The following is a 23,880-nucleotide window of genomic DNA, read 5'->3' as shown; positions in this document are numbered from 1 at the left end:
TGCTTTCTAATGTTTGAAGTGGCTAAAATGTAGTGTTATAAAAACAAACTCATGTTCAGGAAGTCTGTTAAAATAAAAATTAAACTTTCCTCCAGGAGCTAGCTTGCTACAGTTCCCACAGACTATTTCAGGAATCTCCCCCGCTCTGGGGAAGAGTGTGGGGTGGTCGACCTTAATTCCTTATGGGTGGAAACGCAAACACCCAGCAACCTTTATCATTCATTTCCAAATGACGAGAGTAGGAACACTGGGAACATCGATGACAGTTGGGCAGACGGAAGCCCAAATTTTGTCTGAAGTCATGACTCCATCTTTAATTCTGGTGTGTTGTGTTGACAGGGGAGCACCTTCTGTAAGCTGGCTTTTGAGGGGGGACCAGAAGGAAGACCCCCGGGTGCACATAAGTAATTGTCGCAATAACACAAGGCAAAGCTGCAGCATGCTTGTCATCAGGAAAGTCATAGCTAATGACACCGGTTACTTCACCTGCATTCATGATGACTCCCCATCTAAAGAGGATCTCATGGCCAAGATTTATGTGTTTGTTAAAGGTAAGAATTTCACTTTGGTTTTTTGTTACGGCTTTTTGGTAATATAAGCTGTGTTCAACTGTGGGATCTGTGCTAGGTAGAACAAGCAATCCAATTCAGATGCTTTCACAAATCCCACCTCCCCCCTGGCCCAGCACTGGAGCAAGCACCAGCTTTGACATTGGGAAGAGGCTGGATATATTTGGATTTTCATGCCAGCTGAATTTACAGGGACATAGACGTGAGAACCAGAAATTACCTATCTTGTTCAATTCCGGGACTTGAAAACTCGATTGTCCTGTCTAGTTTTGTGTTCCAAATAACTGATACACTGATTTCTTTAAACCTCTTTTCCTTTTCTTTTCCTTTTAAGACTAAATTCTTTTATCCTAAAGGGTTTTGCTATCACAGTGCTTTTCCTAAGATTCATCCTGAATACCCAAGTCCTCTCTCTTTCCCTTCCTCCCCAGGCTTGAAACTCCCCGACAACATTCTTTGTAATTCCTCTCTCTCCTACACATTTGTATACTGCTTTGTCCTTCACATCTGTGAGACATACTTAGCAAAGCTGGATGACTGCATTATACATATTTTATTGTAAAAAATGGCCTATTGCTCATTTTTGTTCTCTTTGAGCTGCCTCTCCCCCATGTGTCAGAATAATTGAGTTCAGATCCAATAATAAATGGAAGCAGAAACTTCAGAGGAGCGTGGTCCTCGGTGATTAAGTGAATATAACATACTGAACAACCATTTCAATAATACGAATTTTTGTTAGAAGAATATTCCCAAAAAATGCTGATTTTTTTTTTTCAAATCTACTTGACAAATGCATCATTAACCACTGAATCATCTTGGATCTTCCAAGCTGAGATTGTGACTAGTCAGATAAAGGAGCTGACTTTTAGTGTCTTGAGTAGGGGATGACATGAACTCCATTGGTGCTGAATAGGCTTACTATTCCGTTCCCCACAAATACTCATGAAAATGAATTCATTTCATTTTTCTAGTAGATGCTAAATTGTGATTCTTTGAATCCTCTTACTAAAACAAATGCTAGAGAGGCAATGAGTTCCTCTGATATTATTTGAATAGTCCAGCAAGCTTACAGAAAACACATGGATATGCTGGGCAGCTCTGACAGTCTCATGGTATTGCTAATGATGGTGAAACCATCACGAGGCGTGATTTCTATCCCAAGGGGATTGTGACATACCCACACAGCTAAATTCAACTTCTGCACTACCAGGTGAACACACCTGTTTGATTCATGTGGATGACATTTTCCTGTCTCTTTATGTCTGTTGAAAATAGTCCCTTTCTACCCTTATCCTGCTTTCCCAGCAAGTCTTCCTCTTATCAGAAAGTAGCTTTTTGGTATTGCTTGTTAGTTCCTGCAGTCATTTTTTTCTCCCTTTCTATTTCCTTTTTTTTATTTTTCCCTGTTACTCTAAGCTCTGGTTGCTTTATCCACCCTAGTTCTTGTGCTGAGCTGTTTCCTTTTCTCATTACGCGCTGCTCAGATGCCCCACATCTAATATTGTTAACCCAGCCCAATGCCTACGCTTCAGGAAATAGTGCATTGAAAACTCAATTCTCTATCCTGATTCAGTGCCCTGGCTGGCTACCCAGGCCTTCATTACTCCACGGCGGGAGCACGTGCAGGAAATGTTATGGATCTTTCGGGACCGCCTGAGTATTTTCCTTAAGAAAATACCTCAACTTATGAAATGCTTGCCAGCGATGCACTTGGAACAGTGCTAATCTAAAAAAATCGCAGGATGTCCTCTTGCTCGCCTGAGACTGCTGTGCCAAGGTTCCCCTGAAAAACAGCACTGGATGGCTGTTTTCTCGAAATCACCCTCCAAGATTGTCCTCTCTCAAATGCAATTTAATTGTGTCATATGCCCTCCCTGCTCTAAAAGCTCTTACTCAGACTCCTGTGCTTTAAAAGCTGCTGAAGGAAAAGTGGGTAGAAAATGAAGCAGGCTGTACTATGCACTCCGTGGGTGAAGTAGTGAGAAAGGCAAGTCAGCGGGGATCCCTCTGGTCCATGTCCTAGCCAGCCGGCTGCTCATCCACCCCAAAGCAGAGCTCTGCCACAGCAGTTCAGTCTGTAAGCTTGCAAGTGCCTGCTGGTATCTGGCCTGCCAGTCTGAGGAAGCTGCTTGGCCCCGGTAAGATGAAGCTATTTATACCTCAGCATGGATGCTGTCCTCAGGGCATGCTCTTCCTCCCATTCAATTCCTGTGTATGTTTGTTGAAAGCCAGCCGGCTGTTTTGGGGACAAGAAAGCTGTTCTTCAGCGAGGGCTCTACGAATTGTGGAGTTAAGCAAGGCATTCAGAATGTACCTATGATTTTCTTCAATATTTAAACATGCCTTTTTAAGGAAATTGGTCCAACAGTGTCTGGACATCACTGAGAAACCCATCAGTTGTCTCCAAGTGAAGAAACTCACAGTTCCCTGTGAGCGCCAGAGAAGGGAGAGCTCCAAAAGACATCTCTCTGGACGTTTTGTGGAGAGAGCAAGTGCTCAGCAGGGTGTTTATGAGCCTGAGCCAGGTGGAGTGAGAAAATGTTGAGCCAGACCCTGCAGGCAGGAGATTCCTCTGAGGTTACAAGCCATTATTGCCAAAAAAGGAAAGGGAATGGTATTTTTTCCCTTCGTTCCTGGCCTGCTGCTTGACACCAAAATGAGAACATGATTGTATCGGAAACCCTGCTTATTGGCTATTATTTCCTGTGCTTGCTTCTGTTTTTACAGCCTCCCTGGTGGAGTTTCTAAGCTCTGTCAGAATCTGGCATTCAGCAGCTCTCCTCCCCGGTGCAATTGAGCTGTGACCCCTGCACATCAGTCAGATCATAAGGGATCCGAAGGCGGCAGGGTCAGCCGCCATGCCTCAGCTGTGCGCTGACAGTCTGAAGGGAGGGAGAACTCAGGATCTTAATCCTGAATAATTGTTCCCAAGGCCTTTTCTGCTTCCTGCTGCAGCTGCTAGTCCCAAGGATCGTAACTAAAAAGCAAGACAACCCCCTTCTCCTGTTGCCCATCTCCTTGTTGAAAATACAACGTAGCTTAGGGCTGGAATAGAAGGAGTTGGGTGTTTTTTAACTGCGTTGTTTAGCTTCATTGCAGCTCTGAGGGATAACCTCTGCAGCCAAACGCGGCGTCGGGCCGAACACGGCGCTGCAGTGCTGAACGGGGAGAGCCGCCAAGCAGCTCTCTCGTGGCTGCTGTCGGAGAACAGGGTGAATGGGGGAAGCCCACCCTCAGCCCACAGAATATGCTGTCTCTGCTGAGCCAGTTCTGGACCGGTAGCAGTAAAGACGAGCCTTCACCGCAAACTAGCCGCCCACGTAGGAGCCCACATCCGAAAGACTCATGTGGACGGCATTTCCACTGCAAATGCTGCCAAAGCCAGCTAGCCAATGTCATTTGCTTCTCTCTGTCTTCTGCAATTACCCTTCCCAACCAAATGGGTACTTCCCTGTGAGGAACATACTCATTTGTTTCAATCTTTGGGATCCCTGTGCCAAAGGAAAGGGCAGGCTGTCTATTTTGTGTTAAAATACAGAGAGCTCTCTCTACAATGTTTCCTAGGGCACATATAAAATTTAACATGGCTTAGAGAAGGAGAAAAAAAAAGACAAATCAAGCAGAGATTCGCTCCACCTTCCCAAAGGGCTATCCTAGGCCCCAGCCTAGGCAGAAGTCAGGACTTGCAGCTCTCAGCTATTTGAAAGACTGTTACTGTCAGCAAAGCAACTGTCTCGAAGCAAGATAGTCCTCAGGGCGTCAGCTGGAAGAGCTCTCTGTACCAGCTGAAACGCCGCCTCAGCTTTTGCAGTGATTTCCCCTTGCAGTCCTTAGCTCTATCTAGCAGGAAGGGATTTGCCACACCTTTCTGTACCGGTCAGTCAATGCATCAGTAGGAAGGAGCACGAGCTTAATTCTGTTTTGCTTCCCTCCACCAGCAACTTGTCTGACGTTATTACTGTGGTAACTGGAACTGGTCACATCTTGCCAAACAGCGTCTAGAAAAGTTCATCCAAGTTTCCAAGATGCGCTTTGATTCCTGTCCACACACCCCGATAGTACTGCTTTGCTAGAACTGTAGGGCTAAAGGAGGCGATCTCCTCATCGCAGACATGGGGCGAGCAGGCCAGCAACAGACATCCTCTATTATTTTTTATGCAAAGCAGGGCTGTTATTCTGTTTCTTGAAATATGGCCGTGATAGGGCTGATTCTCAAATAACTACTTCAGAAACACGAGTCCCACCTCCTCTGACCAAGATACTGTAATTGGCACAAAATGATGTATGTGAGCCCAATACATCAGTGTTGGCTGCCGCACAAGGGTCCAAGTACGCTGGGGTAGAATCACCAACTCCTGTTTGTGCCTAGTGTGGTTCACTCTTTGATCACATAGATTGGTGAACATTTTAACGGCGTCTTCCCGCCCACAGCAATTCAGCTGCTGGTGTTTCACCATCTCAGTGTTACTGTGAGTTAGGAACATGGCAGGATCCAGGGAGTAACTTGTTTCCATGCATTTGTTTTTCAGCACTGGTGTTCGCAGGAACACAGTGTAACTAGAAGATACCCCTGCAGAGAATTTGATTTCTGGCTCCTTTTAAAGTTCATACGGACACCGTGAAGCACCAGCACTGCAGGCTCAAGCCATAGTGCAGTCCTGCCAGGAGTCCAGAGCACAAGAACTGGAAATCAAATTTGAAGCAAGACAGACTTTTATATGAGAGCACAAGTCCTGTTAAGGCCATTCTGAAGGAAAAAGGGGGATGCTTCCAAGCAGCTTATCCTGTCAGAGCATGCATCTCACTGCTTGTCAGCTCCAGCAGCAAGGCATCCCCAAGGAAGGGTATGAGCCCTCCCTTGCTATTGCAAAGAATGAGGCGGAGAGGGGGTACGAGTACTGCGTCAGGGTAGAGTGTAACATCAACCACAATCTCTTCTTTATCAAATGGTACAGCCCAGAGATGTGAAGTCCCATCTTCTTCGTCCCTTCCCCACCAAGAAATCTTGGGTGCATGAAAGCACCCCTCACATGAGATCATATTTTGGTTCTGATGTTCTCTGAAGCTGATTTCTGCCTCCTTAATCCTCTTGACAGTTCACAGAGATAATCCGAATGTGAGAAGCAGAAACGCAGGGCCAGGGTGACAGCCCTAACTTGGGCTTTGGCTTGCTTTCCAGAAGATACTGCCAGTGAGAACAGGGTTGGAGCTGCATTTCTTCTTGCTTTTGCGCTGGAGACACTGAGACAGCTACACTTGCTGCCAGACGCTCAGCAAGCTGAGATAGGCAAATGCTGTCCTGTCTGCTCTGTGCGGAGCCCAGCAGATAAGCTGGCTGTCTCGCACAGATTGGTGGAAGGGTTTGGCACCATATCCCAGTTAACAGTGTTTAGGGCCACATGACATGGGAATACAGGCTACGTCACTGTGCAGGACCCTCTCTGTTGTTCCTCAAGTTATTAAGGGCTGGATCCAAGGGAAAAGTAAGATGCTTTCAATTCTGAATCAAGACATTCAGTATCTCCAAATCATCTCCTAAAGGGTCATTTTTAAGTGGAGGAGCCTTGTATGATATGATGTTGGGTGAGCAGCATAAGTTCCTGGCACTAAGTCAGTGACAGCACTTGACATCCCAGCAGGAAGAGGTAACGATCCCCTCCTTCTCACTGATAAAGAATTTCTAAATGAAAGCCTGACAGCCAAAATCACACACACGTGGCCCCCACTTCTTCCTTCATGTTTCTTATCCACTCAGTAATTGCTAATTGCTGAGCCTTACCCAAGGTCTGCAGCTGGCAGCAGCTAACGTACGAGACCTGTTCTTAATGATGGGACTTCAGGTAAAGCCGGTGAATATTTTCTGCAAAGTCTGTGCCTGCCTAAAATCTAGTGTTGTGGGGAGTCAGAATTTATGAATTCTTCTGATGCTTGAAACATAATTCCAGCCAAAGTATGGAGACTTGTTTTTTTAAAAAACTAAATCTTTCCATGTTGGCTTTTATTTATTTGGCAATGAGAAGCGTTTTGCTTCCACAATTTTTGAAGTAACACTTTTTAAAGTAATATTTTTCTCTACAAATATTCCTGTGTTTCTAACAGTAATCTCCAGGGGAAGAATGTATTTCATTTGACCAAAACAGAATGCTTCATGTTTACTCAGAATGGCTTCTGGGGATTTTGCAGTCACTTTTGTTTTGCCTAAAGAGAAAATATTCTGCTTTCTGTTTAATCTAAACATTCCACCACCAATTCTTTTCATTGGCCTGCCAAACTGAAAAGTCCTTTATTTTCAAATATCCATTTTCAAAACAAGTGACTTTATAGAAGTTACTCCTGTATCTAGAAGCAGCTTTGATGGGTTACCAGGAGGAATACAGCAGACTAGACAACGTCCTTGTAAAGCTTTCCAAAATACTCTGACCAAAGTGTCACTTAACTGCTAATGATCCTGCTAACGTAAAGAACAGATTATAAACCTCCTCTCGGTGTTTTTGACCTTGATGAAGACAAACTTCATGGGGATTATGTCAAAACGTGAACTTAAAAAACCTGTGAAACTCTGCCCAGGCTTCCCAGCTAAGGTATTACCGAATGAAGAAAATAAATAGTGAGAGTGAGAGAATTATCTTTAGCAGGAACAAAGTGAGAAGCAAAATGAGAATGTTCAGGAATTTCAGACATGAACAGCCGTGGATGACTGTCCTCAAAGGCCATTTAGTGCTTATCATCTCTGTGGGCTGATGGATACTATCTGAAGGGAGAGGTGATGTTATCTCCACAGCTTTAGATATGACACAAATATCATGAGACAAATTGCCGTCACAGTGTATGAAACATGAGCAGAAATGAAAAGCACCCAAACTCCTGTACAAAATCCTCTGTGTGTGTGTCTCAGGAGGATGTTTCGAACACGCAGGCAGGTGATACAAAGCTGAAAAGTAAAGAGCTGCAGGAGAGAGCCTGAGTCTACAACATGCTGAGTTCCCGGGGTGCAATGCTGAGGGCTTTTAAGTCCCTCAGCTTCATCAGCTGGCAGGATGGGGCCCATGAGCCCTCTGGAGAGTGGGATTCAAATGGCAAGTGAGCATGACATCATTACAGACCTCCACCACTTCCTGGTAGATAGTCACCTATATTACAGATAACACTAAAGAAAAGAACAGATGTCACCGCGAGGCGAAGGAGTCCCATATCTCTGTTTGCATGCTCTCGCTGGGGAGGCCTGAAGAGAGAACCGCACGTTCCCCAGGCAATTGCTATTGCACCGCTGAGTTAAAAGGGACCCTCCCTAAGCTCATCTCAAGCAGCAATTAATCTCCTCCTAGACAGAACGAGAATTTAAACACGAAGGGCTTCACTGCCTGAAGGTAAACAATGTTCTTGTAGGCACTTGACCTTTGAGTTGCTTTTGTGTGTGGTATGCTTGATTTTTCTGCCTGGATCTGTCCCCGTGGCTGGACAGCAGGCCCCCTTCCCCTCCGCTGTCCCGCTGCCTCTGCTTCCTTCGCTTTGCTCTTTGTGTTCCCTCTTGAGCCGTGCTGGGTAAACAGTAACACCCTGGCCTGGCTGCAGTTTCCTGCAAACTTCCACTGACCTGGAGAGCTAGACAGCCAGTCTGAGACCGAAGGGAAGGGGCCTTTCCCTCGCCTCGGAGCTGGTGCTGCAGCTGATAAGTCCCTAACGTGCTACAGCTCTTGTCTTTCTTCACATATAATGAGCTTTGCAGCCCACGGTAAATTATTCTTTTTAATTATCCTATGGGAACTGATGGGTGTTTCTTTATGGGTAAGATTCATAGGGCATATTACCTCCCCAACTCAGAGAGGAACAGATGTGCCAAGCTACAGGGAAATACCCTGGTTTCATAAAGTATTTCTTTGCTGAGGATTTTTTCCCTCAGAGTTCAGTGCTGGTAACTGCAGAGAGGACGACACCTGCGTTTCCCAAGCCACAGCTCTCCAAATTGCAACAGTTGAGTGCAATTGATTTACACCATCTGGAATTCGAGATCTTCCTCGAGGCTAAGGTTATCATTTTTAAAGAAAATCGACCCTACCCCTTTTGTTTCAAGAAGTTCTGTCTCTTGAGAGACTTTTTTACAAGGAGTTAACTGATTCCTGATTAACTTAAGGTGGTGAACATGTTTGTAAAGCTGGCAGTGACACTCCCGATGTTCCAGCAGATCATTTTTCCATGCCACAGTCAGTCTGAACTACTTAGGAGTTTCATGAAAGATTCAGTTTTTTGTCTGCACAAACCATAACAAAAGTATCAGCTGGCAGTTGATACCCTATTCAGTATTTATTCTTTGTAATTTTGTTCAGATCCAGAACTGAGCCACTTTATATTTGCTTATCCGTTAAGTGAACAGTCCCTCTGCCTGGAAAGCGCTCTTGCTCAGAGCGTCTCCGTCCCAATGCAAGTGGGGTCGGCTCGCTCCTGCTTGCGTGGTTTCTTAGAGCAGCTGGAGTGAAGCACAAGCAGACTGCAGGATGCACGGCGGTTCGCTCTGTTGCTCTGTGTGCCGGTACTCTTTAGCGCTTGAGGATACTGTTTTTTCTTTTGCACAGAGTTACACAGTTAGGGAGGAAAAAAAGCCTCCCCGGCCTCACCGACATACCCAGGGTTATTTAGTGAGTGCTTGACCTTCACCTGCAATTGCCTTTTCCTTTCATTCCAGGGTCACTTTCCACTGATGGCCAAAGTGTAGCCCTAAGCTCCTGTTTAAGCTCTCATGTCAAAACTGTAGTAGTTTAGCCCTGCAACTAGCTGCCACATTAGCATCTTCACTTCAGGAGCGGCTCCACTAACTCACAGGGGTATCCCACCCTGTTTAAGAGCTCCAATCCTGCAGACTGAAATAGGGAGGAAAGGAGGCTTTTGGTAGACAGAGAACTCTCTTTAGGCTAAGGCTATAAACTGGATAAAGCACTGAGATAACATAAATTATAGCCATCTGCTCACTGCACAGGGCTCTAGGAAACCTCACTTACTGTAGGAAAGAGAAGGACCCATAAAATATAAAAGCTTTTTCTCTTTTTTCCAAAACAGAGTGAGAATAATGCCCACGAGACCTGACACCTACCAGAGCTTAACAATCGATTGCAGTGCGAGCCATCCTCTCCTTTCCCAACCCAATCTTTATAACCCAAAAGCTGCCTTTTGCCATTGTTAATTGCACGGTGATTTTAAAATGCTATCTAGATTTCAGATACTGATGGCAGAAGGGTAGATTTATCTATTTTGGCTTCCAGTTCAGATTGTAGCTTATGATCTGGGATAGTGTAATTCTAGCTACTGGCTAGACATATGGCAATTCAGGTGCAGGCGGCTATTAAAAATCAATTAGGAATGAAATATAGCTTCTGTTACATATACTGTAAGTTCATGCTTCCCGTTTAGGTGTTCTTCAGTAGTTTAGTACCACCATGATGAGTATCTGTCCTATTTACAGCTGAAAAAAGTAGATTATTTTTAGCTCTCTTGTGAATCTGAAAATTTGGTAGAGGTCAGTCTTGGAGGTAGGGAGAGATGATGGAGGAGAATGGGGTTAAATAATTATTTTTTTTTCCCTGAACAGGAAATATTCTTGAGAAATGTTATTCTGTTTGACTGAGATATTTCAATCATTGCATAATTCAATATTTTCTGACATTTTAGGATTATTTAACTTTTGCTTAGCTGCCTTCTTTTGATTTATGTTACTTTTTAAACAAACAGTGCTATTCTGAAATTCCCTCTAAAAATACTGGCACAAATATTTTTAAATTCAGTGTCCCACCTTTTCAGTCAAAACAATTAGACAAAATTTGATCCAGATTTGTGAATAGTTTGGTACCAAGAACCTCCTTTTTTCACAGCAAGTTTCCTCTTGGCCTATATTCTTGTCCTATCCCCCTGTCAGGTGGCACATTAGCTGTTCTCTCTTTTTCTCCACAGGACTAGAAATAGATATGAATACACTTCCCTTGACACTTTTTTGGACTCCCGGTGTTCGCTACAAATACACAAAAATCTTCTCTCTCTGCTTTTTTCTATAACAAATAATCCAAGGATCTTCTTTTAATAATCCAGGGTCGTCTTTTAAGGAGAAAGGCCTTTCACCATTTGCACAAGCTTTAAAATTGGCTATAAAAATATCATCACATTTGGTACCTCCAAGTGTGGTTTAGCTGGAGAGCAAGACTGCAGAGGTATTAAGCAGCACTAATGCTCAGGGACAAACACTAAACGCATTTTCATAATGTGACTCAATAGAAGAATTTAGCAGACCTGTCTGGGAAAGCGCATAAGACACTGGATTGAGTATAAATATTTCTGATTAGTTTTAGGGATTGGAACAAGCTACAAAGCTGTGGTCCGGAGATCAGGTTTCTCAGCTCAAGACTTGCTTACTACCGGTGCCTGCCTAACCAGAAAGTTCAGATGTGTATCTGAAACTTCCTAAATGTGGGGAGATTCCAGGTCTAGTTTTTTAATTCTAATTAATCTCTCTCACATAATGTTTCTTGCAATGCCCTTACTCCAAAGTACATGCTTTTTTATAGACCAATCCAGTCAGAATAAATCAATGGCATGGAATAAAAGCTGACGTGAAAAGACATTACTGGAAACGGTAGACATCATCCAGATTTCTGGTCTTTATCTTCTGTTTTCCTCCTTGTGTTCAGTGCTACTGATCAGCTCCCTGTCACGGCTCCCCACATTAATCACACATCTCTTGTACTTGCACAGTGACCCACGTGCCTTTTGTAAAACATCATCATAACACGTGTGACCTTTCTGATACGCACAAGGAGCTCCAACCAACATTCGCTCTCATCGTGATGAAGCACGTGGTACATTTTGTCCGCTAAGAATCCTATTTCCAGTTCTCAGAGCTAAAATTAAGCTATCAAACATACAAAAGGCAACAGTCCCACTCTCCCTGTCTCAATCCCTGCCGTTCACCCCTCATGTTTTTGTGAGTGAAACTGGTTTGGGTTGTGGAGCGAAGGAATTCCAGCTCTGCACCGAGCTAATTCTTTGAAGATTAATTCCAAGTGACAGCACTTACGTATGTCCGTGACATTCCTTAAGCAAAGACTGTTGTCATTAGCCAGGAAATGAACATTGATATCCCCAAATGAATGACCTGTTCCCAGATGAGTTACCAGTCGTGGGGAAATAAAGACAAAGCGAGTGAGATAAACCTACTCTGTTTTCCTTTGTCAGTGGAGCTGTGGAAGAGCAAATCCAAATCTCACAGTCCATGTTCAAACTGTTCTGCAGATCACCAATAAGCATAGTTACATCACTTACATGGAGAACACTTGTCACCCAGAAAAATTCAACACAAATAAGCACTTTGCCTACTGTTTAATTACAGATCCTCCAGCATGGCATACGCAGCTCCTTGCTAGGGTCCAAAGGGTGAACATTTGTTTTAAATTGAAAAATGGATCCCCACTGATTTGAAGCAAAAGAATGTTTGCCAGGGATGGAGTACTGGGAAAGGAGAAATTCTGGAGGGTTTCACAATTTTAGACTCTTTGTAGCCAAAATGGCCAACTCCCAGAAAGGGATACTTGTAATTTTTAAAACTCCATGTACAGGGGCTTTTTCCTCACTAGCTAAAAAAGTTAGAGATATATTTTGCCATCTTTTCATGCAGATTTTAGAACTTTCCCAGTTTTGCCAACAGATGAAGGAGGGAGAGCGGCCTGATACAGTAATGCAAGGATTAATGGGATGAATAGATAGCGCTAGTCCGACACACTTCAGCTGGGGCTTTCTTCAATCACAGAACAGCAGCCACAACAGCCTTGGATGTAAAACGACAGCATGCATTTAGGCGAAAGGATCGGGGCCAGCTGGCCCGACACATTGGCCCTAAAGCAAGACGATCACACCGTTCAGGCTCGTAAACGCAGCCCGTGGCTTCAATTTCCGCGTTCAAGAGGCGGCTGATCCCAGACGAGGGTGTACGCGGCCTTTGCTGGAGATGCTCTCACACCGTGCTGCAGGGTCGGACTGACGCAGGTTCAACAAGGGGGGGGCCGTAAGCCAGGAAAGGCGCCGGCCGCCGCCGGGTTTTGGCCCCGGCAGCCGAAGGGACCGGGCGCTGCCCGCGGGCCGCCTCCCGGCCCTGCCCGCCGGGGAACTGTCCAGCACGGCCCGCCTGAAGCGGCGGCTCCTCCACCTCGGCGGGGCCGCCAGCGGCTCCGCTCCCCTCGCCCGGCCCCACCGCCAGCCTCTCGGCCGTCGGGGGGCCGGAGGGCTCCCCGAGATCCAGAAGCGGCGGTGTCGTCTTGGTTTGGTAGCGGGTGGACGTCTTCGTGTATTCACACGGAGACGTGCCGTTCTGGGCAATTTCTGGATGAACGGTGGGGCTACATCCACCAAGCAATAAGTAACTGATTTTTTTTCTCTGTTAAAAATCCCTTAATGTTACATCAGGAATTGGAGAGGAAACATGATATGAGGATACAAGGGTAGTTCAGGAAGTACGTTAATGATCTTCATCAAGAAGGACACTTCTCCTCGTTATACAACGTCGGAGAACAGGTCGCCTACACTATAGGTGTTTCCCTTTTCCAAAGCCATAAAGTGTGTGGCCGTTGTTGAAGGCCTCCTACCAATCCATAGCGATGGATGGGTCAGCCCCGGCCGACTGCATTCATTACCAGTTTAGCCCATTTGGGAGTAGTTAAGCATTCTTTTGAAAACTGATTTTAATTTCCTCATAGCACATCCGTTTTTAAAGTATTGTCAGAATACTTTAGAGCACATTTTTGCAACCTAGATTGTTCACAAACCTTTCATGTCAGCTATTTCACACGCTTTACGTGAAGCCATTTCCAAAATATAATTAAGTGTGTGGAGGCAGTCCCAAGCCAAGGATAAGCAGGTTGAGGTTACTGTACGGGGTGCACATCCTTTCCTGTCAACAGTATAATCCAAACCAAAAGTGGTTGACTGCCTACACTGTGTGGTGTAGTTGGTATTGCATTAGCTGAATGGTATTTGAAACTTTATACCGTAAGAATATAAAGTCAAAGAATGCTTTTTAGAAAAATCTTGAAGGTTTTAGGATGTCACAAATATTATTTTAATTTTCTGATGACCATCACTGTATTCATACAATGAAAAATCAGTGAGTGAGACTCAGAAGCTTTATTAACTTAAACTACCTCAGATTTTTATTTATTTCTATTGTATTTGTATATCCAGTCTGATTTATTGTGGCAGATCTGTAGAAAATCCCACAGTTCCCCAAGAGTGTGACCAAGTTACTTCACTGTTAGGTTACACAGATTATTCCTGCCTAGCTTTGAATATCATGGGTCTACATTCCCTTTTTGCATGCTTTCTGCAGTATTCTAGAGATTCTCATTTACGGAAAGAAGCTTTTTTCTTTCAGTAGATTGACCTTAACTGCTGTAAACCTATTGTAACACTTAACTGCCGTGGAATTCAGGAGTGCTGTGGTATAATGTCGCCTATGAAAGAAATTCAGAGCACTGGGGAAAGAACTAACTCCAGTGCCATGAAGACCTGTGGAGCTGATTTATTAACTTCATTTTTACAGATGGAGAATGGATAAGAAAAGGAGTTTTTACAAGATTACACTGCAAAATGGTAAAACAGGGATAGAAATGGGGTATTCCGATTCTTCGCCATTGGCTATAATCCCTGGGTGACAGTGGCATTTGCAAACAAGCAAGATGTGACTGGATGTCTTGTCACACGCTACAGTGAGCCTTCTATGGGCAGTTAGCTGCTCAGATTACAGTGCCCTTCTGGTCATCGATCAGTAAAGGAGCAGTTTTGCAAATCAATGTTTTCTTCCCTGCAGACTACAAAAATCCATTTGTGGAGATGCACCCGGAACATCCTGAAATAATCTACATTTTAGATGCTAAGAAAACGGTTGTTGTCCCTTGCCGAGTTACCTCGCCAGATATCAAACCCAAGCTTATCCAGGTAAGTGACTGTTTCAGAGAAACTCAAACAATTCAGAGGTCTGGGCTGCCAACACAATGGGTAAAAATACAAAATAAAATCTATGAAGCTAGGTAAGTTTCAGAAAAAAAATAGCAAAGGCACTGAAAATCCAGAAGCACAGTCCTGCTCTTGCAGTGTATTACTACTGAACTGTGTACAAGGGTGTTTTGGGGATTAGGCTGAGTTTATCACATATTTTTCTCGTCTTGTGCCTTGGTGTTCCTCCATGAATTGGCAAAGATGACAAGGCACTATTTTTCTTCAAAATTCTTTGTATAACACCTGGCTATTAGCTAGCCTCATGAAAGCTTCTCTCTTTTATACCTTGAACCGCCTCAAACGGTTGCCCATTTCTGCTTGATTTCATAAATTTAAACCAAGTTTCGGCCTCAGAAATAAATGGCTACAGCATCCATCCCTTTGGCAGCAGTTACATCTGAATGTCAAGGTTACAGAGTGGTCTGTGGAGGCGAAGGCCATTTAGTATAACACAAATGGAAATGTAAGGTCTGGGGCTTCCTCAGTCAATGGAGATCTAGTCACTCATTTGAAGGGCTTTAGAATTGCTCTGTAGAGAAGCCTACCACAGAACATAGGTCTCCTGGCTCCAATCCTGCCTTTTACCTAATAGGTTATGTGCCTTTCCAGTCCCCTGCTAGGCTGACTGCTTGAGCTGTCCTACTGGAAACAAGAGCTGATCCTCTGCCCCTGCCCCTTTTCCACAGCCTGTTCTGAAGGAGCTGTGAGAGATGAGGTTGTTCTGCTGGATATGGTGTGATAGCGGAGCACACGCAGATAGGCTGATGCTGTGCTGGTAGAGGGGTCTGAGGACCTCTGCTCTTCTTAGCAGTTAGATGCCTTAGTTGTTAGATGTCTCCTTCTCCTGGGAGACAGCACATGAAATCACAGAGGCCTGAGACTGTGCTCCGGCTCCTGCTGAGACCAATGGCAAATTTCCAGTAGACGTGCAGAGGGACAGCACTAGCCTTATTGCTTTAGCAGATCTCTATTTTTAAATTTTGCCAGTAGGGATTAAAAGGGGGGGGAATAAGGCTCCTCTCCAGTTACAGCTTATCACTTTAGCCTGGATAAGTGTTATCACCTTCTCCTTGGCTATAAAAATGGAACATCCCCATCTTGTTTTAGCCTACTTCAACCAAATTCAATTGCTGGAGTACTGCTGCTGACTTTGGCACAGTCACATGAGCCTAAATGTGGCCTTGGAACCTCCACCAAGCAGACCTCCACATTTATTCCCTTATTTACAGGCAGCCCTGCTCTCCCTGCTTGCCAGCTAAATTCTCTCCCAGTAATTTCTTCAAACACAAACTGAAATCCTTTACCTTGCTGCAAGCTGCTGCTGGAACGAAATCTCCACTGAAATCTCCCTTTTGAATTGCAAAGAAAGTTGTCCCCAAAAAGATTTTTCCCCTTCAAGGGAGAGCAGCTGGACTGCAGGGCAGGGATGTAGATGTTGAGTGCCGGTCCCCAAAGGAACCCTCCTGAGGCTGTGAGCTGTGAGTACTCGAGAGGATGCGTTTTGGGAGGCGTGTGTTGGCTTTGGGAGCCGCCAGCCCCGGGCTCCATCTGCGGAAAGTCACCGCTTGTTTTGCCCTGTCTGGGAATTTCATAGCGCCGTGTGGAGCCAAGGTGGCGGCTTCCCGTGCGAAGAGGAAGCGGGGCGGGAGAGGGGTGGAGGTAAGGATGGGGGAGGAGAGGTGAATAAGGCAATCAGACAAATTTAGAACATCCTCTTCTTCCAAATTTAATCTCCAATATACAACGAACTTCAAAGGGAGGAAAGCCACTGTGATTTCCTTCAAGCAGCATTGATGCTTTTTGTTTGATTTTTTAAATATATATTTTTGAATATTTTATGAAGACGTTTAATATGTGTGTAGTGTTGAAAAGGGCCTCCTGAGTAGGGTTATTTTCTCTTTCCCCTTCCCCTAGCCATCAGGGAGCAGAGCTGCCAAACCATGAAGTTCAGCTTTATCACATTTTATTATTCTTGTAGAAAATGTACTTTTTCCCATCGTAAATTAAGTTCCTTATGTTACCATTATACTTTAAAATCATTGCACTCTCTGGTCTTTAAATATGTATGGGGAAAGGTACCTCTTGCTAATACTAAACAGATCCCAGCTAACTCTACTCTATCATCTTTGTTCTTAATAAACCCATGCTAAGACACACAATTCAAACTCTTAATTTTGCTTAACGTGATTTTAATTCTGGGCAAAAAAAGCATTTTCAGTCTTGTCAGATCTGTTTAGCCACTGATCTGGTTCAGTGTGCATCTGCCACTTACAGCTTTGACCTTCATGGGTGTTAAATCATGATTAAGCCTCAGGTCCCAGATCTCTCTCTGTAATTTTCCTGATTTTTCCTAATGGTTCTGAATAGCTAGGCAACAGCTTGATTACTTTGAAAGTATTTACATGAAATCCATGTTTCCTACTACTGTCGGAAGAGAACTGCTGTTCCAAAAGAAAGCAACTGTCTTGCTGTGCCTCCTTCCCCACAGCAACGTCACCAGCCACTGCCCCACAGTCATAATTCCTTTGTCTTTCGTCTGTGCTGAAAATGTAATAACAAGCGACCTAAACCAATGCCAACCTGATCAAGTGTGTATTCATATGAGAGGTACGAGCATCAGCTCTCAAAGCCTGAAGCTGAAATTTCTTTGGAACAGGAGTATTATTTAAACTGAATCCTATTTAAACTGCACTGCCATACAAGACTACTGTTCGTTTGGAGACAGAAAAATAAATTGCATGCTGCATGACAACAAGAATAAGAGCAAAACTATTACATCATTGGGGAAATTCCCACTTGCAGTCCCTTGTGCAGCAATTCCCTTGGTTAGCTCCAAAAGCTAAAACAAGGTAGCTCTGAAAAGGAAAACATTAACTGGCCTCATCTTGGAGAATCCAGTATATGATAAGAAGGAGGAAGAAGCACTGTGCAAATAAAGTTAGTTATCGTGTGGCAACTGTAGGCACACTGAGGTTTCCCCAAAGCCTTCGTTTTTCAGCCAAAAGTGATCTCAGCACTCCTACAGCGCATCCTCAGTCCTAAAGAGCCTTCCTGTGTCCTGCTGGAAGAGTCAGCCCCACAGCCTGTGCTCCCATTCACCTGCCTGCAGATAGGCTGAAGTGGGCGAATTTCAGTGATCTGCTTTTTCGCAGGCTCCTGAGCTATTTGTCTGCATTTAATTTCACATGTTTCTTTTCTACATTATAACCCAGGATTTTCAAGAAGATTGGAAAGTAAATTGCATTTTCTCTAGCAAATAAAGGATTTCCTCATGTATTAATAATAATAATAATAAACTAATTGTTTCCACCAACAAAAGCTAACCTGCTTGACACTGGTGCTGTCCAAGGGTATACGGAGGGTTCGTTCTTATTAAATGAATTTTTGCTCTGGTTTATTTTCCACATTTGCCTTTCGTATCCTCGCTTCTTCCTCATAAGCAGAACTTACAGATACTGTTTCTTCAAGAATCTCAGAACATTACAAGTATTTATGAATTTAGGACAAAAAATGCTTATGTTACTAAGTCCCCTTATTTCTGCCATCCTATGGTTTACCATCTTAAGTCATCCAGGCTGCTTCTGTGCCTAGTGGAAATCAAGAGGCTGCTTTGAAAGTGTCTCACCCCTTTCTGTGATATAGAGAGAATCTGATGACTAGTCGTAGACCACAGCTTATAGATGACTGCCATCAGGTGACATGAATAATTCTGATTTTGGGGGGTCTAACTTCACACATATTTTTAAAGCACTGTGGGATCCCAGGAAAACATGTGGTAGCTACATGTAGCATTAGGAGAACCAAATTTTGTTCTTAAACACTTCCAAAAATATTACCCTATAAAATTCATATAGGCATATGATAGGCGTAATTATTTCCAGTGAAGAGATGAGGGAAATGGGACCTACAATGGTACATGGTATCTTGCCTAAGATCTGAGAGGACTGGGGCTACTGAATCAAAAGCCCCAGTTATGATGTCCAAGTTTTGGATTTCAAAGAGAGTCATACCTTAGGGAGGGCTTTTCTATTTGCTTATGTTGATGTGGCTTAATATGTGTGGAATGAGACCACCAACCACTCTGTAAAGGTCAAATATCTTCCCTGCCTCTAAAGCAGAACAGCCTTGGCTGGTTGCCTCTATGGTCTGAGGGGAAAGGGAATGTCTCACGAGCCTCCTATCTGTCTGTTCTCTTTCAGTATCCTTCTTCTGTAGAGATGAAGTTCGAGAGGATGGCGTGGAACCCAAGAAGAGGATTTGTCATCCCCTCTCATTCTTTTATTCACTCTGGACTACTCACATGCACTGCAAATGTCAATGGAAGTGTGTTCACCTCCTATTACCTAGCACAGAGACTGGGTGAGTGACTACTGTGCGCCAAGGAATGACCCCAACGTTTCTATTTCATAGCTAAGCTCCCGGGTATTATTTCTTGGTTAGCCCCAATTATATTTGATATATCTCATTGGTGTGTATCTGTAGCAAGTCCAAGCTGGAACACTGAAAGCAAACTCATTCTTCTCCTTTTTTCCTATTCAATAGAACTTGGATTTGATCCACTCCTGGTTTTGAAAAATTACCAAGTGTTGAGGTGGTACAAAATAGGAGTATTTTATTCAAACCCCACCAAGGCTTTGTTCGCTTGGATTGAGCTATATTTACATTAAAACAACTGCTGGTTTAGGATAAACCAAACAGTAGCTTTCTTTTTGCTTCTGGTCATTAAACACACAAGATCATGGTATAAAAATCTCGTTAAACTGCTAATTCAAATCTTTGCCTTTTTATATAGTTTCACTTGGTGATTTACTATACCCTTTCCCTTGTATTTACAGTTCAGAATTAAAATCTGAATTAGAACCAACTAAACATTAAATTTTTGAGTGCTGGGGATTTATATGAAGCCAATTAGAATTTATTTTTCCTTTGTTTTCAGTGTATGTTCTTTCTCTCCTCATATATTATATTTTTGACGGAGGAGAGTTTATTGTGACTTCATTCCCATTAGATCATGGCATCCTTCTATACAATTAGCACTCAGCTTTAAACAACAGGCTTGTAAATTTGTATGGCAGCCAAATAAAAGTCCTGTAAATCTCTCTCCCTCTCTTTTTCTTCATTGTTGGAGTGATTATTTTTTACTAGAATCATGAATGCAAAGCTAAAAAACCCATTAGGTCATCCCTCTCTAGCCCAGAAGGACACAGGCAATATCTTCCTCTATAATGTGTTACTGTACAGCGGTCAGCATAAACATGATGCAGGCTTATTACAGAGTTGATGTATTTAAGGCATCGGTAAATATATAAGACCAAGATGTGGGGATCCCATTCAGAAAGGAAAGGTAACTGGTCATCAGAGGGCAGGAGAAACATGTTTCATGTTTTACAGAAACTAATCCTCTCGCTGATACGCAAATGTTGAGGCACTCAACAGGATGAGTCACTGTTGAAAACTTTTTCTGAGAATGGCTGTGGAGCTGATGGGAGAGGGTTGGAGCCAAACACGGCAAATGCAAGAAAAGTACTTCATAAATTACTGTGTCCACGTGGTCAGTTAGTTTGATCGGCTGATGTTCAGGCATTTATACAACTGACCTAACGTTTCTGCTCTGTGGGCATTTCCAGCAATTTCCACAGAAATGACAGGAGAAGGTGAGGTGTTTTGGAACCTGTGAAAGGAGCAGATGTTGGAGAGGCAATCGGAGTGCGGATTCCGTCTTAAATGTGATTGATGCAGAGAGTGCCGCGTGGTTACGCCTTTGCTTTTTTCATTTCAGAGGGCAGAGTACAGAACCTGGCTCTGAAAGCAACTCCCAAAAAACTGCTGGTTGGAGAAACTCTCGATTTGGAATGCAGAGCAGAAACCTTCATCAACGGGCGCATTGAGCTCATATGGACATGTCCTAATGGAAGAGTGAGTTGACGAACATTCAGTATTCTGCTTTCATGCAGTCTCCTCCTACCCAAAAGAAAGATCTGTTCACAGGGCTGAGTAAAGCCTAACTACTACTTATTCTGAAACATAGCCAACCATTTGTAAGCCTACAATCGATTGTATTTTTAGTTTGGATGAATCTAAAACTTATCTGACCGTCTTGAACCTGCAAATTAAACTGCAAATCTCAGGCTAAATATACGCTTGCGAGAAAAGCCAGGAGTGCACGTTTCTTGCTGGGAAGAATAGCCACCTCATTTCTTCTGCCCTGTTTGTTGATCCCGGCTCACAGTGGCAAGTCTCAAAGGCAGCCATGAAGGTTGCAAGCTGTCAGCTTGCAGTTGTCAGCTGCTCATCCATCTTGGCATTTATTAAGTAGGAAAAAGTGAAACAAAAGCCAGTTGTATCTGCTGAAATTCCACCAAAGAATGAAATTTAAATTCTGAGTGTGGCTGCCTGAGCTTTCTGTGGAACGAAATATAAAAATGCCAAATTTGAAGTAGAAACATGTCAGAGACTGAGCATTTGCTTTGATGAACTAAAACCTTTCAGTTCTAAGGAAAAACAGAGGGAAGAAGGGGTATTTTCCAAATCAGTTCATTTATCTGAAATACTACTCATGGTTCTATTTGATGCTCGGAATTAAAATGATTGCTTTTTTTCTTTTTAGTTCAGCAAAATAGACATTTCGAAGAAGCATCTAAGCCTCTTGGAAAAGTGTAAAATGGGATTCCTAAAAATTGATTATTTTTTACTTATTTTGTTTACTTAAAGAAAGAATGTCTGATTTTGTTTTGGTGAAGAAACTACAGAAAATATAACATAGAATTTATACAAGTGCAAGCAATACGGTGTTACTGAATTTTGTTTCTTGAACCCCATATGATGGAAGAGAGTTGTTTTTCTATGAGTCCTCCTTAGATTTCGAACATTATAAATATAAAATTTCTTGGCCAAATCTCTGGGATCAAAAATCCTATCAGAAATGATAATGCTTTCTAGAACTCTAAAGGAATTTGCACTGGCACTGGGCTGTCATAATATATTATATTTCTGTCATAATATATTTCTTTTAGAAAGTAGGAGGTTTTTAAGACAGAAAAATATTGCCTGTGACAAAAAAAACAACCAACCAACCAAAAAAACCCCCAAAACAAAAAACCAAAGCACAACTCTGACCTACAGATGCCAAGAGCAGTTTTGCACTGAGATCCCTGGGATTTGGTCCCTGAGAAGGGCTGATCCGTGATGCATCCCTTTATTTACCTGCCTGCCCAGATTTCAGTAGAGAAGCACCACAGTTCCACTCTGTTTCTCTCTCTTATTAGACTTGATAATGAAACCTCACAGAAGAGCTCTTCCTGCTGATTTGTCTTTTATATTATTTATTTCAGTGATGGGGAGATAGGATAATTTTTATATGAATCACTGCTTTTCTTTACTGGCAGACTTTGAAAGGATTAACAAAATAATCCAGTTTACGCTGCTTTTTGACCCCCTTTTTTCTGACTTCCAGCACCCTTATCCTAGAAGAACAATAGACCAGAGTGGCACGGTGTATAAAGTTGGCAGTAGCCTGAGGATTGAAAATGTCACCATGCAAGACGGAGGCCTGTACGTATGCAAAACATTCAACATCACAAGGCTGGAGGCCAATGTCACAGTTACAGTGTACGGTAAGTTCTGCAGCTAAACCAGAATACCCAAGAACCAAGATCGTTAAGCTTAAAGGATAACACCACATTGTTAAATCTGTTGATATGCAGATGGCATTAGGAAGAATGCCAACTAGTTAAAACAACCATTAATCACCTATAATCTCTGATCAAGCTATGAGAGAGTCAGCACCCAGCACTGTGCTTTCAAAGAAACTTTAGAGAGCTCAAGACGGAGACCTGTCTGAGGATATGGATTAAGTGGGAGCTGAACTGTTTTGCACAAGCTGGCACCAAGCGTGGTTGCTGATGCCCTGGAAAATCTGGCCTACTGGCATTCACATGGAGAATGTGAATCTCCATGTGAATGTGAATCTCCAAGAGATACCTCAGGCGTTTTTACACACTGCTCCAGGGGCAATGCAGATGCATATTCTCTGCTTTAAATATAAAGTGCTTCATGTGGAGATAGACCTTCCTGGCTGTGGCTGAGCTTTGCAGGGGAACTGGGGTAACAGCTTGTCATTCCATTTTCGTTGTCTGCAGCTTCTGCAGATCTGTATTGCAAAAAATCCAGGGTAGACACAACACAATTCAAAGATGTGAGGCCTGTACTGTGACAGATCTGCCATTACTTGTCCTCCTGTTCATTTCTCTTTCCAGACAAACCTTTCATTATGGTTTCACATAAGAAAGGGCCTTACTATGAGATTACATCAGGACACAAGTCACTGAAACTAGCTGCAAAGGTGGACGCCTTTCCTCGTCCAAGCGTCACCTGGTGAGTACCATCATCTTGAGCAAAATCAGGAATACGCGACCTTCTTTTGGGCTCCTGTCTAGAATAGATTTTCACTGTTCCTTACCACCTGGATAAAAGATGAGAGCTGCGAATGCTCATAGCTGTGGTCTCACAGTTCAGCTAAGGAGATGTGACTCCTTTCTGTGCTGACATATGCTCTGTGAAGCTGGGCAAGCCATACCTCTTTCCCATGCTATTTTTCTCTCCTAGTCACGCAGAAAAGGTCCCTACGGGAAAAATGGGGGTTTCATTTACCCTGGACGCGGAACTGTTTGGAAGATTCAAGTAGAAAGCTATTGGGGAAGGGTTGCCAATTTACCAACTTTAGTGGTGGTCAGTCTGCAAGGAGGCAGTGCGTAATAGAAAGCTGCAGGACACATTCTCAACATGAGAAATTGTTTCTCTTTATAACTTTTAAGTAATTTTCTCCAATCCTGTACCACCAGCAATGTCAGATCCTTGCAGACAATACAATGAATCCTCCCGAGCAAACTAAAGGCTCCATCAGGGCTGTAATGGATCAGCTTAATAGGAGGGGCAACATGTCAGCAGCTCCAGGAGACATTCATTTCTTTCTTTACCCTTTCATCCCTTGTCCTCTCTCTTGCTACTTTTTCTATGCTTCAGTCTACGGGGCATCTTTAAAAACCCCACCCAACACCTTATACATCTTTAACTGTATGAAATCCCATACAACAGCTGGCATGGGTTTGCCTGTCCTGGCAGAGAAGGTGGCTTGGGTGACCTGCACAGTGCACTTTTCCTTGGCCGGCTGAGTGCCACTCAGGGGGGCCTGGCAGTCAGCGAAAGGTATAGGTCAGGGATGGGTTTGCTGCATATTTTTTAGCAGTCAAATAACATGAAATTCACTAATACTCAGTCAAATCAGTGC

The 23,880-nt window shown here is 43.4% G+C and overlaps 1 protein-coding gene across 2 annotated transcripts in view; it reads left to right on the top strand.

Moving 5' to 3' along the window:
- LOC143164627 (vascular endothelial growth factor receptor kdr-like) overlaps positions 1–23,880 on the top strand; it is a 143,679-nt gene that overhangs the window by 40,825 nt on the left and 78,974 nt on the right. For both annotated transcript variants that reach the window (XM_076347462.1, XM_076347461.1), the window contains exons 3-8: positions 340–551; positions 14,407–14,534; positions 18,794–18,953; positions 20,374–20,510; positions 22,048–22,207; positions 22,850–22,967. In XM_076347462.1, coding sequence (XP_076203577.1) covers positions 340–551; positions 14,407–14,534; positions 18,794–18,953; positions 20,374–20,510; positions 22,048–22,207; positions 22,850–22,967 — 915 coding nt within the window. The remainder of the gene's footprint in view (positions 1–339; positions 552–14,406; positions 14,535–18,793; positions 18,954–20,373; positions 20,511–22,047; positions 22,208–22,849; positions 22,968–23,880) is intronic.

This window comes from Aptenodytes patagonicus, chromosome 9, assembly GCF_965638725.1.
Source record: "Aptenodytes patagonicus chromosome 9, bAptPat1.pri.cur, whole genome shotgun sequence".
NCBI classification, from domain to species: Eukaryota; Metazoa; Chordata; class Aves; order Sphenisciformes; family Spheniscidae; genus Aptenodytes; species Aptenodytes patagonicus.
This window is presented reverse-complemented; position numbering and strand designations above follow the sequence as displayed.